At 49.5% G+C, this 15,912-nt stretch overlaps 1 protein-coding gene across 2 annotated transcripts; it reads left to right on the forward strand.

Annotated features, from left to right (window-relative positions):
• The first annotated feature begins 1,022 nt into the window (after nucleotides 1-1,022).
• Nucleotides 1,023-13,969, forward strand: LOC146429994 (ectonucleoside triphosphate diphosphohydrolase 2-like). Of its 2 annotated transcripts, XM_085076408.1 has the most exons (9): nucleotides 1,023-1,155; nucleotides 3,208-3,325; nucleotides 4,902-5,052; nucleotides 5,815-5,974; nucleotides 7,433-7,660; nucleotides 8,878-9,150; nucleotides 10,169-10,264; nucleotides 11,226-11,354; nucleotides 12,253-13,969. In XM_085076408.1, the coding sequence occupies exons 1-9, from the start codon at nucleotides 1,042-1,044 to the stop codon at nucleotides 12,478-12,480; spliced, it is 1,497 nt and encodes a 498-aa protein (XP_084932534.1). In that variant the 5' UTR covers nucleotides 1,023-1,041; the 3' UTR covers nucleotides 12,481-13,969. The 2 variants fall into 2 exon arrangements, with proteins under 2 accessions (XP_084932534.1, XP_084932535.1); XM_085076409.1 differs by lacking the exon at nucleotides 1,023-1,155 and having other exon boundaries at nucleotides 3,209-3,325; nucleotides 5,894-5,974.
• The last annotated feature ends 1,943 nt before the right edge of the window (nucleotides 13,970-15,912 follow it).

Below are 15,912 nucleotides of genomic sequence, written 5' to 3' on the forward strand. Positions count from 1 at the left end.
ACTCCACACTCTCTCTGGTCTCTGTCCCAGTGCTCGGTCACTGCACAGGAAAGAAGTTCTTCTCATGTTCGGTTGGAATTCCCATCAATTTCTGCCTCTTGTCCTGTTGTTCGGCAGCTCCCAGCAGAGCCTGGTCCGTGCTCTGACACCCACCCTTCAGACACTTTTACACATTGATCAGGTCCCCTCTCAGTCGTCTCTTCTCAGGGATCAGCCAATTGCCTCAGTGCAAGCAGCCGCGGAGTTTTCTTCAGGTTTTCCATTTTCAGGGATATAACTTTGTTGCACCATCAGGAGAAGCAGGCGTGTGTTTCATACAGTCTGAGCCTTGGTTATCTCCCACAGAGAGGCTGTCGGGGGGCTTCAGGCACCCCAAAAGGCTGACACACAGAACAGCCCCTGCTGTCCCCTACCCACAGCAAGGACCAAACAGCCAGAGTGTCATGTGAGTGGAAACCCAAACATGCAGATGTTTCTGTGTCCCAGGTGCCACCTGAAAGTGGCCAAGGAGGCAGGTACCATTGGAAGGACCAGGCAGTGTGCCTGTCCTCTTCCCCAGCCCAGTGGACCTGCAGGGAAGCACCCCAGGTCCACCCTGGAGCCCTCAGATACCAAGCAAACCCAGTGACAAAGATTTCCCCTCTTCTATTTTGGAAACTCACACTGCCAGACGTGGAATACCAAAGGGATGAGTTTTGCCTGCTTTCTGCTTATTAAACAGCTGAGTTAACCCCACACTCGTGTTTACCTCAAGCCCGTCGCCTGGGGCAGTTTCGAGGTTGCAGCGGTGCCGTTGCACAGCTCGCACTGGGCTGGGCACGGAGCCCTCCTGTTATTTATGGACAGCAGCGATGCAAGGGAGAGCTCCTGACGCATCCCAGCCAGGCCCACGCGTCCTTGTGGTCCCTGTGGCTTGGGGCTGGGCTGAAGTCAGAGCCTGGCACGGGCCACGCCTTTCTGCTCTTTTTAAAGGCTGTTAAAGCAGCCGCTGTCAGCTTGCTGCTCCACTGCTTCCTCTTTTGTGAAAGGAGAAAGCTCTTCATGTCTTGGCGTGAGCTCCTTCCCCCCTGGCTGGTGATTGTAGCGGGACTGACGGGCATCGTGCTGCTCTGTGTCTCCACCAAAGATGTGCCCATGGCCCCCCTCAGGACCAAGGTAAGGGCTCTTGAGAGGTGAGAAAAGCAGTTAAATTGGGATTTTTTTTGCTTTTGATAATTCATTTCATTACTGAGCTACTTACAAACAGAGGAGGGAGCTGGAACAAGGCTGCCAGGACAGGTTGGGATCTTTCAACATGCTGTAGCTTTTTGAACCCAAAACAAGCCAACCCCTTTGGCTGGTCAGGCAATACAGGCTGGATGTGGTCCATGGATCAGTGGAGATGCTCAGGACAGGCTGAGGGCAGGCAGCTCATGTCAGGAGCTACCCCAGAGCAGCAAGGGATCAATGGTGTCAGTGCAGGGAAAGAGCTAGGTCCCTCTCGAAAGGCAGTAGGAAGGTGGCCCTGAACAGCTGCTTCTGTCTTAAAAACAAATTGTCTTTCATGCCTTCTCCTCTTTGGTCCTATCCTGATTTCAGTCAAAGAGCCAGCATGCTCTATGCAGCAGTGTCAGGTCTGGGGGTGTTAATGCCCACCTGCTTGCCTCTTGATGCTCCACTTGCTGAGCTGAGCTCAGTGGCACATCATGGTTTAACCCAGCACAAGTTAAGTTATCCTGTGTGTTTAGAGATTGCACGTCTCCTCCATGTTCCTCTCGGAAACAAAGTTGGATCAAAAACCCCCCTGTTGCTCTTCATTCTGTTCTTTCCTGGTGTCGAGCAGGGCAGAAATGTGGTGATCCCTCCCCTTGTCCCTTGCACTCCCAGCAGCAGCCTCTCATTTTCTGGAGGAGGAAAAAAACCTCCACCAATGCCATTCCTTTCTTCCTTCTGCGGCAGCCAACATGTCCCTGCTAGAAATCCGAGCTGTCACTGGTGTGGGAGGGTGCCAGCAGGCTCGGGCAGGGAGCTCCATACTCCTTCCGCATTTCTGCTCCAGCCCAGCCCCACCAGCCCCTGGCCTGGGCGCCAGGACTGGTGCAACTGGGAGCTCCAGGAGCGCAGCAGCCAGCCAGCCTCGCTCAGAGGCTTCTCCCAGCTCTGTCTGGTGCTGAAACCCTTCTGGTGGCATTAACATCAACCTCTCAGGAGATTTTTCCTCCCACTCAGTCACAGCTATGACTATTTGTGCGTGAGATGCAGCTTTGACCACGCACTGCCATGTCGCTCATGAGTTTCCTTCCTGTCTGTGTAGGAGATGTCCCAAATTGAGGTCATGTAATAGTGGGAGAGGAGCCCTAGGCTAGCTCTGGGGTTATTTTGGTTGTGGGGACATCCAGGGCTGTGCTGCAAAGCACACCAGTGGCCTCCACTTGCTCACCCTCATATACTGAGAGCAGCAAGGCTTGGTCAGCAGCAAACAGACAAACACTGGGGGCAAAGAGACAGAGAGCCTTTGGCCTAGGCAATAGCAGAGGTGTCAAGGGACAAGGCTGAGGTGGTCATGTTCACTGCTGCTGCTCTTTCTGCCAAGACATCATCTCTGTCTCTGAGGGGCTGCTGTGTTGTACAGTGTCTGTGCTGGTTGCTGCAGCTCCTACAGCTCTGCACACCCTGGGACAAACCCCACCCATGTCACACCATCGCTGCAGTGGGACACCACAGAGACACAGCAGTGCTGGGTTCCTCAGAAGGAGAAGCAAGCTGCAGCACTCCAATTCCTGCACAAGAGCCTGGGCAAACCAAGCTTGTTTGGTTTGAGCAGTTTGAGTCTCAGCAGCAGTTTGAGTCCCAGAATCAGTGGAGAATGTGTATAGTGCCATCTCCCACTGCTTTAGGACCTGTTTTTCCTGAGCTCCAGGTGGCTCAGCTCTCAGGGGAAGCCCTCTGCTTGGTTTCAGGAGCAGCTCCAGCACATGCCACTGTTGGGCTGATGTATTTCTGGGCGTTTCTCCACTCTTGCTGTTCCTCATGTATATTCAGAAGTGCAGATAGTTCCCTGCAAATCCTCATCATCTTCTGGCTTCACCTTCTCTTTGAAGAAACTCTCATACTGCAGTGCAGGCCCAGGGGTCACCCAGAATACCTATGTACACTGATTAACCCTACAGTATCAATCAGCCTGCATTCAGTGGTGTTTTTCAGCAGAATGTTTTGGGGCTTTTCCAGTATGGCATTGTTCTGGATGCTGGCCCATCCCGCACCATCCTGTTCATCTACCAGTGGACAACCACCAAGGCTAACAGGACAGGGGTGATCAGAGGATGCAGTTCCTGTCCTGTGCAAGGTAAGGTGCCCAATTCCTGCTCGGTGATCTGTGGGACTGGCATGGGATGGATGGAAAAACAGACCTGTGCATGGACCAGTGCCACAAATTCCTTGGCTCCTGCACCACCCAGCTGCACATTGAAATAGTGGCTGACGATAGTGAAGCATGAGTTGCTTATTTTCAGCATGGCTCTTCTCAACTGGGCAGATTTAGCTGCACACAGTTGGACATCAGGCACTTGGCAGTAGCAGGTGTCAGGATTTTGGGCTGCTGCAGGCAGGGCAGCACACAGAGAGGATGGGGCTTGGTCTGATGTCCACATGGATCAATGGCAGAGCCAAGGTTGCTGGAGCTTCTCACCCAGGAGAGGCAGTGAACAGCAACGGAGACAAATCTGACTGCAGGGTGACTCCTGGTATCTTCTGCCTCCTCCTGCTTCTGCCTTGGGCAGCAAGAGGGGTAGTTCCAGGACAATATTGCTGCAAAGATTCCAATCCCCTGTGTGGCATTTGACAGCACTAGCATGAGTTCAGCTTGCCTTTAGGTGTCACATTTCAGAGAGTTTTGGGGGTTTCCTCACGAATTTGAATCAGTTTGGCCCTGCCAATTCCAGCTGAGATGGCTTTATGCATTAGTGCATGGGGTTTTCCTTCCCTATCTCCTAATCTTGCTTTGATGTTAAAGCCTGATTATAGCGGGATGCTGGGAAGGACTGAACCCTCAGCAGCAGTGTGCTGTGGGAGGGCAGCTGCACAGCAAGCAGGGAACAGGGTTTGTACCCCTGCAGGCTGTAAGCAACACAAATCACACACAGAAGATGCAAGAAGGGCTCCCTGAAACCTTGGATGTGTCCCTTGTTCAGTGGCTGGGTTAAGAGCAGCAGCTCTGTGAGGCAGTTTGTTGTCAGCAGCAGCAGCAAGAGGCCCAGGCAGGTCTCGTGCCCAGGTGTGAGTAGCCCTGTCTGCATGGCAGCACAGCCACAGCCCTGCAGGGGCTGCAGGAAAGCTGCAGTCCAGCCCTACCCCAGCCCAGGGCCCCAGAGAGAAAAGCACGTGGCAAGGGAGTCAGGAGGATGGGGAAGTGAGGCTCTTCCTGGGTAGTAGTTCAAAACCAACATTTAAGACCCTATTGACTTGCTGGAAAAATGAGTCAAGGCTGGCACACAGCTTCCCTCTGCAGAGCACTGGCTTCCTCTAGAGCAGGGCTGTCTTGCTTGCAGGCAGGGGCTCAGTGGCTGGAGGGGAGAGGTGACACATCAGCCTCCGTGTGTCCTTTTGCTTATTTTTACAGCAACTAAAGCCACATTTCTTCTTTTTTGGGCAGACAGCCTCCGCTGTTGCAGCAGTCATGTGGTTAGTATGGATGTCTCAGCTGCAGAGCTAGGGCAGTGTTAGTGCAATCTGTGATTTCTGTGCACATGTGTTTTGGTCCCAGTACCATATCTCAGCAGGACAGATACATGGAAGAACTCCTTTGTTCCATCTGTGACAGGGCCTGTCCTTAACCATGTCCTGGGATAGCAATCTCTAGGGTACAGCTCTCACAGTTCTCCCATAACTTTATTTAAAATTCCATTCTGTTCTGTGGTCCTCAGGTCCAGGAGTCTCCAGCTACTCAGATTCTCCTCAGAAAGCTGGGAAGAGCTTGGAGCCATGTTTGAACTGGGCCCAAAACGAGATCCCAGCAGAGCAGCACAGCCAAACCCCCCTGTACTTGGGAGCCACCGCTGGCATGAGGCAGCTGAAGTGAGTGAATATTGCAAGCCCACACCCAGATCACACACATCACGGGATCATTCTGTACAGGCATCTCACCCTGTCTGCTCTGCAGTGTGTGCCATCCCTCATCTGCTAGTCAGGCCAGCCTTCCTCAGCCCTGAAGAGAGGAGCATGGCTTGCCTGTGTCTCCATGTGTCCCCCCAGGCAGCCATGAGGATGACAGCCCTGCAACTGCTGCCAGGCTGGGTAGTGTCTGCTTCACAATTGCAGTTTCACAATTAGTGCTTAGGAAAACACCCGTCAGTCTGGAAGCTCAAGTGTTTTCAGTTTGTGTGACAGCCCACATGGGTTTGCAGGGGTGTTTCTTGTCAGCAGACTGGAAATGGTGGTGGGAAGGTTCACCTTATCACACACACTTCTGTAGACCCTGCTCTCAGTCACCTCATTCCTGGGACCTTTATCTCCTTTTAGACACTGGGGAAAAGTGACGTTTGGAGGGGACCAGATCAGTGGGATGAGGCCAGAGGACTTCCTCAGAGACAGGGGGTACTAAGGTCCTAAATTTTTAAATGGTGCCACAACTGCTCAAATCATCCCTCTGCTGTTGCTGCCTCCAGTGCCATGCAAATGGAGAGAAAAGCAGCAACAGGAGTGGGATTGTCGTTGTGCCTCTGGGCTACTACCCAAAGTGAGGAGCACAGCAGAAGCCCTGCATTGTGCCCCCACTGCAGGCTGCTCCTGGCAGGGTCCTGTAACCTCAAATGTGCATTCTTTTTCTTTTGTGTTTAGCCTCACCCATCCCATCCTCTCTGACGGTGTCCTTGCAGCTCTGACTGTGACCCTGAAGTCATCTCCCTTCAACTTTCAGGGGGCACAGATCCTCTCCAGCCCAGATGAGGAAGCATTCAATTGGGTTGCTGTTAACTACATCCTGGAGAACTTCTTCAAGGTAAAGGATGATTCTCCCTGGTTCTCCCTCACTGATTCACAGAGCTGGGCTGAGAAGCTCCTTTTAACAGACAGCCACAGACATGTGGAGAGATAGGTAAACTCCTGTACTTTAAACAATGCTTCAGCACAACTTCCACTGCCTTTCAGAGGAGGCAGCTCAGATCCAACACCAGCTGGCTGAGGTGAGGTGCTGAGGCCCTGGCACAGGGTGCCCAGAGAAGCTTGGCTGCCCCATCCCTGGCAGTGTCCAAGGCCAGGCTGGACAGGACTTGGAGCAACCTGGGATGGTGGAAGGTGTCCCTGCCCATGGCAGGAGCTTGGAATGAGATGAGCCTTAAGATCTGTCCCAACCCAAACCATTCTGTGATTCCATGGTCAGGACTATGTTGAAGAACCAAACCACTACTCTAGCCTTCCATGAATACATCCATGCAATCACCCTAACAGATGTGAGGCTTTCTGGACAGCACATCCAGGATGCTCATGTAGATGACCCCACACAGCCTGGCCATGGGGCAGCACCAAGAACTCCACTGCTCTGAGTCCCTGCAGCTGTAGCTCAGTGCTACCATCAAACTGGAGTTGCTGCTGTCTGTGGGGTGCTGTGGGATTGCCACTGACATCCAGCTGTCCCCTGGGGTATCTTGTGGATGGTGGACAGAGAAGCAGATTCTGTTGCTGCCAAAGCAAAAGCACTTCTCATTTCCTTGCAGTGAGACACCAGTGAGATCAGGGAGGCCTGGTCTGTATTTAGAAGGCTAACAAAACCCCACACATGTCAGTTTTCTTGCTTCATCCATCACTTCTCAAGCCAAAGTGTCTCAAAAAGAACAGGAAGGGCAAGAGAAAGGTGGGTTAGACTGAGTTATTCCACATCAGGGATGTGAAAAGTAGCTCTAATAACCACAGCAAGCACACACTGGTTAGGGAATTGTCAGACCTGCTGACAGTAGTACAGCCTTCCCCAGTCAGGGACAGTGTTTACCCAATGTAAACTCTCTTGCCTCTGCTGCCAGCTTCAGCGTTGCCAAAGTCAGTTCTGCAAGACTGCAGGAGATGAAACCACAGGGTTCTTCTGACAGAAGGACCACTTCAGCATCAAAGCAGCACCTGAAGCCCATATCTGCCCCCTTGGAAACATCCCTGCCATTCCCCATCACCCTCTCCACTCTCCCCTGCTCCCACCTGCCAGGACCACTGCCTGGTGCAGCCACCCAGGCTGGGGAGCCCTGTTTGCCCCCACGGGCTGTGGGAAGGCTCTGTGCAGGTGGCAGTGGCTGTACAATGGCTTCCTGTTTCCTCTGAAGCCACCGGTTCAGCATCCTTATATCCTGTGGGCAAAAAAGAGTAGGGCTGCAGGGCACCATCAAGCTGCCTTCTCTCTCTGTGCACCAATGCTGACACCTGACTGCAACCAGGATTCAAAGGTTGACCTCTCTTGTTCTTTTTGGGTCAGTACGACTGGCGAGGACAGTTGGTCCCTTCCAGGAAGGGGATGGCAGGAGTCCTGTCTGTGGGAGAAAGCTCAGCACAGCTCACTTCTGAGCTGGAAGAAGAGAATCAGCCCCCCAAGGAGGGAGTGAAGCTGCAGCTCTACGGGCAGACACACAAGGTGTACACCCATCAGTGCCCCTGCCATGGCACAGAGCAGCTCCGCAGCAGGCTGCTCTCTCTGCTCATCCAGGTGAGTGTTTGCCAAGGGACACCTGCAAAGCTCCTGGGTACAATGTCACTAAATGACAGTTGCACAAGGTGTGATAATGGACAAAATGTCAACCATTTTAATGTCAATCCCTCTTTAGTAGAGGCCATTTGAGTATATTAAAAACCCCAGGGCATTTGTAAAACATATTCTCTCCCTCCAAGCAGACACACAGGCACCCATTCAAGGATTTCCTACTTAGAGGTCCTCTTTGGCTCCTACTTAATACACACAAGCACAAAATTGCTCTCCAGAGGTGTCAACATCACCTTCAGGGTGAAGAGAGGCAAGGCTTGCCTTGGCTCCTAGGAACTGCTCCTCCATCCCAGAAAGGAAGCACCCACCCAACTAACTAACTGGGACCTTCCATTTGAGGTATTTCATTTGCTGACTTTAACCCTGAAGCATCTTTAAAAGAGCGATATTTCATTTTGAAAACATGCAGGTGGTTTGGTTCTTCCAAATTTTATTTCACTTGGGAAATGGAGGAAAAGAGTGGTATAGGATGATACAAACTCAAACCCACACACAAAAAACACCCACAAAAAAACCAACACACAAAACCAAAACACCCAACACAAACCCCCCCACCACCACCCACCCAACACACCCAAAACACCAAACACAACAAAAACACAAAAAACCCCAAAAAACCACCACAAGGAACCATCTTAGTCTTCATCAAACCTGCATTTTTCAGGAATTAACTACTACCAGCCCATCCACTTTCCTCCCTATAAACCCCACTTGCCCTTATTTGAGACCTGAATGTCCCACTTGAACACTTAACTTCACCACATTATATAGGGAAATGGCTAGATATAAGTAACAATGATTCTTGAGGGGTTGAGCCGTTTGGAAGGCAGGTCAAAATAGCAACTAGAAAGAGTACAGGATGCATGAAACTGTATTTGTGGTCTAAGGAAGGGTGGATAGGGCTGGGACTCATCACCTCTCAGAGCAGGTCCAGTCACTGCGCTGGCCCTGAGCTCAGCAGGAGCTGGGACCTGGCTGGGCCTCGTGGTTGGCTCAATGACAAGATTTGGCAAACATTTCAGAGCCTCCCTGCTTGATCTCAGGACTGTAGTGCCTGGGGAAAGCTGTTCCTCACTGTGTTAACATTCTGTCTTCCTATGTGAAGCCCTGGGATGCGAGTGTCCTCTCTTGCTGCCTCTGTCCTTGTTTTACTCTACCTCCAGGATCAGAGAAGTGCTAAAACTGTGTCCAATCCCTGCTGGCCCCTCACCTACTCCCGGGAAGTGCAGTGGCAATCAGTGCATGGTGGACCTTGTGCTGCCCGTGATGACACACGGGACACCCCTGGCCTCAAGGAGGTCTTCAACATCACAGGCTCTAGCAATCTCACAGCCTGCATGGGACTTGTGCAAAGCCTGCTCCACTCTTCCTCCTCCTGCAGCTTCTCCAAGCATTCCCTCAGCAGTGGCCTCAAGCCCCTCCAGACCAGGTTTCTGGTGAGTTCTCATTTACACTGGGGTAAGCAACTGCTATGGAGAACCCATGAAATGGGACCAGTTTGACCATTAATAAATACAGTGGGAACAGCCAGACCATGACACTCCTGCCCTCTCCCCCTCATTGCCACACAGCTGTTCAAACATGGACCACTGGCTTCCCACAGTGACTGTGGTGGAACTTTCTTCATCCATGTCTCCTCAATGTCTGCTGCTGAGACCAACTCTGGGGCTCCACAGAGCCAGCAGTCAGGGATGGCACAGTCAGAAGCTGTGTGCTGAGCAGGTCTTCCCACACCAGGTCTGTGGTAAAGCTGGAGATCCTCTGCCCCTCCCTTAGCAAACATCTGGCCATGCTGCACCACAAGAACTCTCCTATCTGAGAACCCAGATTTAGTGTCCAAAGTCATTGGATTGTTAAGAAGCTTAAGATCCTAGGACAAGCTGAGTGCATTTTCAGGGAGGGTAGTTACAGACATTTCCCCAGCTTCCTGCTCCTGGGAAGAAAGGGGAAATAAGACAAAAGAAACAGCCTCAAGTTGTGCCAGGGGATATTTAGGTTGGCTATTAGGAAAAAATTCTTCACCAGAAGGGTTGTCCAGCCCTGGGACAGGCTGCCCAGGACAGTGATGGAATCACAAACCCTGGAGGGATTTGACAGCTGTGTAGATGTGACACTTGGGGACATTGTTTAGTGGTGGGCTTGGCAGTGCTGGGTTAATGGTTGAACTTGATTTTAGACATCTTCTGCAACCAATATGATCTCATGATTCTGTGATTAGTGTACTTATCCAGGCAGGGCCTGGACACTGGGAACAGACCTGTTTCTATCTGCAGACAGTGACAGATCTGCTCGTGTCCCTTGAATCCTTCCAAAGCACTGGAACCAACACTACACACCAAGGGCACCCTGGCAATGCACAGCCACTGCCCCTCACTTCCCTGGGGGTAATTTCTGGTGTGCAATGCAAGGACAGAGCACAGTCTTACCTGAGGATTACTTCTGCTGCTCTTGCAGGTGGTTTCTGAGGCCATGGACTTCATGAGAGAAACTGTACCCTCTCCTGACTTGGGTCAGGCTGTCAAGAGGCTGTGTGGGATGTCCATCAGTGAGGTAACTGTGGAATAACTCAGTGTGCAGGGAGAGTGGGAAGCAAGGAGCAGTTTGTTGCAAAAGCCCTCAGGGCTCAGACTGACCGAGCTGTAACTTACTGGCTCCCTCAGAGAAAAAATTGGATTTGCCTGGATTTTGTGGGTTTGGGGGTTTTGTGGGGGCTTTTTTTAGGGTTTGTTGGGTTTTTTTTTTTAACTTTGAGGAAACAGGCTCCTCTTATTTTCCTTCCTCTCAAATCCCAGCTGCTGGTGGTAACACCTGGTCCTAATTAAATGAAAAGCCACAAATACCTTTTACTGTATTTTAAGGAGTAAACAGGAAGGCTGTCTACTCATTCCTGGACATCACCTTGGTCTTGCTGTTATCCTTCTGTCCTTAAGTGCAAGGGACACATCCACTCAGACTCCAGGGTTGTTCCCATTTCACCTGGGCCCACAGAGCCCAGGCCAGGGGGAATTTGTCAGTTCTTTCCCTCAGCTGGTGGTTATGAGGTCACCCTCATTTGCACTTTCACTGATGGAGCATCCACAGTAATATTCAAATGGGACAATTTCTCCAGGGTTTGTTAATGAGGCAGCAATGCCCATAAGCACTTCCCTAAAGCATTCTCATCTGGAAGGAGAAAGGCTGCAGCATTTGCTCAACGTAATTAGAGGGCAGGGAATCAATCCTACCAAGTTATTCACCAGCAAGGCAACCTGGCTGACAGTCCTGCTGCCCTTGCATCTGCCTGGCTTAATAAGATGGGAACAAAGGCAGTAAAGGATGATGCTGGTTTCCACACCACAGCCCAGTGAGTTCAGGAAATGTGGTCTCAGTCTGCATGGGACACAAACCCCTCCTCCAGTTCCACAGTCAGTCCCAGTGCAGGAAAGAAGAGGTTATAGCAGGCCTGAAATTCAGCTACTGAGTATTTACTTATTTTTTTCTCCCCCTTTTTTTTTTTTTTTAATGGCACCAGCTGACTGGGAAGTCCCAAGCAAGCCTGGATACACTTGTTGATTACTGCACTGTGTCTGCCTTCATCTTTCATCTCAGTACAACAGTACAACTTGACTTTGACCAGCCTGCTTGGACTGCATTCCAGAAGGTCAGTTCCTATAGCACAGTGTTCCCAGTTACCAGGCAGGGTTTGTTCCAGTACAGCCAGCCTGTTCCCACACTGACAAGCCCCAACCAACTGGGCTTCTCCAGCAGGATGGTTTTGCAAAATGGATTCACTGTTGTAATAAACAAGAAAACCTGTGTCAGAGAGATAGAGGTGACACTTGTCCCCATTGAAAAACAGATGGGTCAAAAAACTTAACAGGATCAACACCACCTTTAGAAGTCTGTGTTGGCAGGGAAGGAAGTACAGCTTGATCTCCACTTAATGCTAAGGACAAATTGCTGGTAATATTTCCTGAGCCAGAATATGCTTCCCTACCTCTTTGCAACCACCTTTATACTTGTGAGGGTTGGTAAATGCCTTATCATCATAGAATCCTAGACTGATTTTGAGTTGGAAGGAAACTTAAACATCATGTAGTTCTACCCTCCTGCCATGGGCAGGGACACCTTCCACTAGACCAGGCTGCTCCAAGCCCTGTCCAGCAAGGCCTTGGACACTTTCACAGCTTCTCTGGGCAACCTGTGCCAGGGCCTCACCACCCTCCCAAGGAAGAATTTCTTCCTAATTTCTAAAAAGGCCTGAAAGGCCTGAAATTGCTATCTGAAGCCCTTAGGGACAGGGGGATTTGATTCAGGTCCTTCCTTTCACTAAAGAAAAGAAAACCTATTCCCAGACCTCTTCCCAACTGACCATCAAAGCCATGGTCCCACTGAGCAGGGCCACAATGGGACAGTGGTTCAGTCAGCCACATGGTGACCATCAGAGAAAAGCAAGGTAATGAGGTAGGACCAAGGCCCCCCAGGGAACCATGCACAGAAACACAGCTGGGATCCAGGCTGTCTCGTTCTCTTCTGACCTCTCCTTTTTATTTCAACAGATGGGTGATAGATCATCTGGCTGGACTCTTGGGTACCTGCTGAGTCTGACCAACACCATCCCCCAGGACAGCCCAAGCTCCCTCAAGGGGATTGAGCCAGGGGTTTGGTCCTTGCTGCTGAGCCTCTTTGTCGTGCTGCTCATGGGCTCTTTCATGCGCATCTCCTACCGAGTGATGGTCAAGGAGAGCAGCTCCAGTCACAGGAACAGCAGTGTTTTTGATGACTGACAGTTTTCTGGGACTCAGGACTCTTGTCAGAACACAGTTAACAGGGTCCAGAGAGAAATCACAGAGGTGTAAGTCACTGGAGGCTGCAAGTGATTTTTCCTGCAGGCCTCCCAGAGCCTTGATGCCTTATTTCAACTTGCTGGTACTTGCACTACTGTACTTTGAGACAATGGATCCTGCTCCACAGGAAGTCTGTGATTCCCAGTGGATGGAAAGCTATTCATTCTCCAAACAAGAACAGCCTGCATGGCTCTTCCTTGGCCTACAGCTGGGATTACTCATGTCAGACATGAAACGATGCCTCTCTGAGCAGGCAGGTCCTGAGCTATTGTGAAGTTAATATTCAATCATCCTGTCAAATCAGGAGAGGTGGTGTCTGAAAAAAAGTGCTCTGTCCTCTTCTGTGCCCACTCGAGAGATGATACCTGCAGTATTGCCACTAGTGAAGACTGGAGGAGCATTACAATAGTCAGAATATAACAGCCATGTTCTAGGGAAAATGCAGGTATTTTCTGCCTGATCTGTCTGTGTTTCCATCTCAGTGATGATGGCCATGTGTCACTTCCAATGAACACTCCTGCTAACCAGGAATCCTTCAAAACCAATCCTGCTTAGTCTTGGTCTCTACAAAATGTGCAGAGGATCAAAGGACAAAGGGCACAGCCACACAGCTGAGTTTTTGGCTCTCAGCTGAGTCATGGCCGCTCAGGGTTAAAATTGCCAATTTAAACTCTTTAGCCAGGACTTAAATTAACACATTTAATTTCACATTTGCTAAAACTGGGCTCATGCTGGGCTGAGGTTCACCTGTTTGTTCATTTGCACTGACCTGCTTGCCTCTGAAAGTGTCTCAGCTGACACTGTCCTTTAGACCAGAGCAGACTCAGGAACAGAAGCTTTCCTAATTGTCACTTTCATATTAGACCATGACCAGAGTTACTTTATAATGTAATAACCAGGGTTCCCTCGGGACTTGGCAGTCATTCTGGCTCCTCTGGTCTGCTCTGGATGTCTGAAAGATGAGGTGCTGTACAAATTCTGTTACTGTGAAGAAAGAGGATCAATTCAGACCAACACTCTCCTTTGACTGGGGTATTTGGAGCTCACTTCTCAACTGCTTCAGAGACTTAAAACACATAGGCTGTTAAGAGCCTCAGGGAGGACTGTCTCCAAGGCTTTTCAGACACTTTAAACAGAAATGTAAATGCTCACAGATGCAGTGATGTGCCTTGCAGGATTTTTAAAGCTACCATGGCACCTAAATCTTTCTAAATCTGATTATTCATCCCTTGCGCTCCCAACTGATATACAGCACACACACCATAATATTGGAGTATTCATACATTTTCAGGCCAATTAATGGAGGTTTGGAACCTGTCAGTCAAGTTTGGAGGGGTGTGGAAACAGACTTAAGCTTCATATTCATTTCTTAGAGTTGCACATTAGATATTTTTAATTGTATCATGTCATTAAAGATGTTTTTATAGACTGTCTGTGTTATTCTTGGCAAGAGATCAAAGCAGGGGGGTTATTGTGAACACAGAATGTTTCAGCAAGAAGGATGGGGGTGCTGTTTTTGCCTCTACTCAAGAGCTGTTTTGCTGTGTACTTTTGGGGTACACAATGAGAACCCCTGAAGGCACTTTCTTTCCAGTGAAATAAAAAGATTTCAGATAACCTGACTGGTGGTATTTAGTTGATGAGAGACATGCCTACACCTTTTGATGTGTTCTTTGCTCAAACCATCTGAAGAAGGTAGGAGGGATCCAGGCAAGGCAGCATAGAAAATATAGAGGTTATCATGGAGTCAGCAAGATCAGGGAAATTCCTGAGACGTCATTCAGCCTGCACCTGGAAATGCAATCCTTTAACAGAGCTCTGGCTCTGTGACCTGTCAGCATAGGGGTGAGCTCTGGGATCCCTGGCTGAGATTTGGTGCCTGCCCAAGAAGAATCCTACCAAAAATCTGACCACTCTCAGAACAAGCCAGGAGATGCCAGGAACCTCTGGACTCCAGGTGTTCTGGCCTGTCAGTCATTGCAGCCCCTTGGATTTGAATAGATCACAGGGTCCAAGAGAAAAGGATATTGGCCAGAACTTCCCCAAGCTCTTGTTTAGAAGCTTTGGGACTTCCACACAGATAATGAGTGAATAATTAGGCAATGAGCTCAGTGTGGCCCCCTGACACTTCACTTTTGCCTTGCACATGCCACTGAATTAAATCCCTGACCCTTGAGCCACCCTGTCACTGAACCACTGCTCTGCCATGCAACAACTCACACCCACCTCTTTTTCTGACAGATAAAAGCATTTATAGATGTATTTACTAGGTGACAGAATACATTGGGAGTTTAAAACTGAAGTGTTTTTAGTAACAAAAAGAGGCATAAAATAACAAAATGGGGGACCTATGAGAAGAAAGGAGACATACTGGTAACATATTCCTTCCTTCCAGCTCTCTATAGAGCAGCTCATTCATGTCAGCCCTATATAAGTTTGCAGAATTAATCCCCAGATTACCTGGACAGCAAAAATCTACTTAAAAGGAGATTCTAGATGAACCCACTCACTTTGAAACAAAGATGTTTGCAGGTATTTGGTTACAATTCAACTGTGGAAAAGATAAATAATGAGGATTTTCTAACTGTCCATAAATTCTTTATGTTTATACATACGTCCCTCGCTTCTCTCTCAGGCTGAACCATGGGAGAGATCTTCTGGCAGATAAGAATGTCTGATCATGTGCAACTGCAGTTCTGCTGCTGTCAGCAAATACCAATAAGAAGGAAATAAAAAGTATTAGAAGAAAAAATTAACACCATAGAGCACTTTGTCTGTTTTACCTCCAGACACACAACAGGGTGACTTACCTGGTCCTGGCTATTGGGGCCTAGATGTCTTTCAAGCAAGTTTGTAGAAGTATAGTAGCTCCCAAAGCACTATGGATTCTTAACCAGGACATCCCATCTGGCTTGTACCAATGAATTCCTATGAGTATGCAGGGAAATAACAGTTTGCTACCTGCAGTCCCACTCTGCAGTACCAAGTTCACCTCCACAGGACCCAAGCTGTATCTTTCTTCCCATTCTGATGCACTCAGGCTCCCTGAGGTTGTAGAAGAGACCCAAGTTGAGGTCTTGGAATCCACAACCACTGGTGGAGTAAATCCAGCAGAAGATGAGAGGAATGCCTATTTGGATGGCTGGATTTAGTATCAGTGTATTTTCATGTTGTTCTTATACCCTGCCTATGATCCTGTATCTGAGTATCTTTCCAGAGAAGTAGGAAGCCATATGATGTTTACATCCTACCTCATGGACTGTCACTCCTACTTCAAGAGCTAATTCTGAACACACTGAAGAACAGACCTGAAGGAATACTGCAATCAGGAAAGGTGCAATTTTTGCCACAGCTTTCTTAATATAAAAGTCC

This window comes from Lichenostomus cassidix, chromosome 17 (genome assembly GCF_008360975.1).
Source record: "Lichenostomus cassidix isolate B80296 chromosome 17, HeHo_3.0, whole genome shotgun sequence".
NCBI lineage: Eukaryota > Metazoa > Chordata > Aves > Passeriformes > Meliphagidae > Lichenostomus > Lichenostomus cassidix.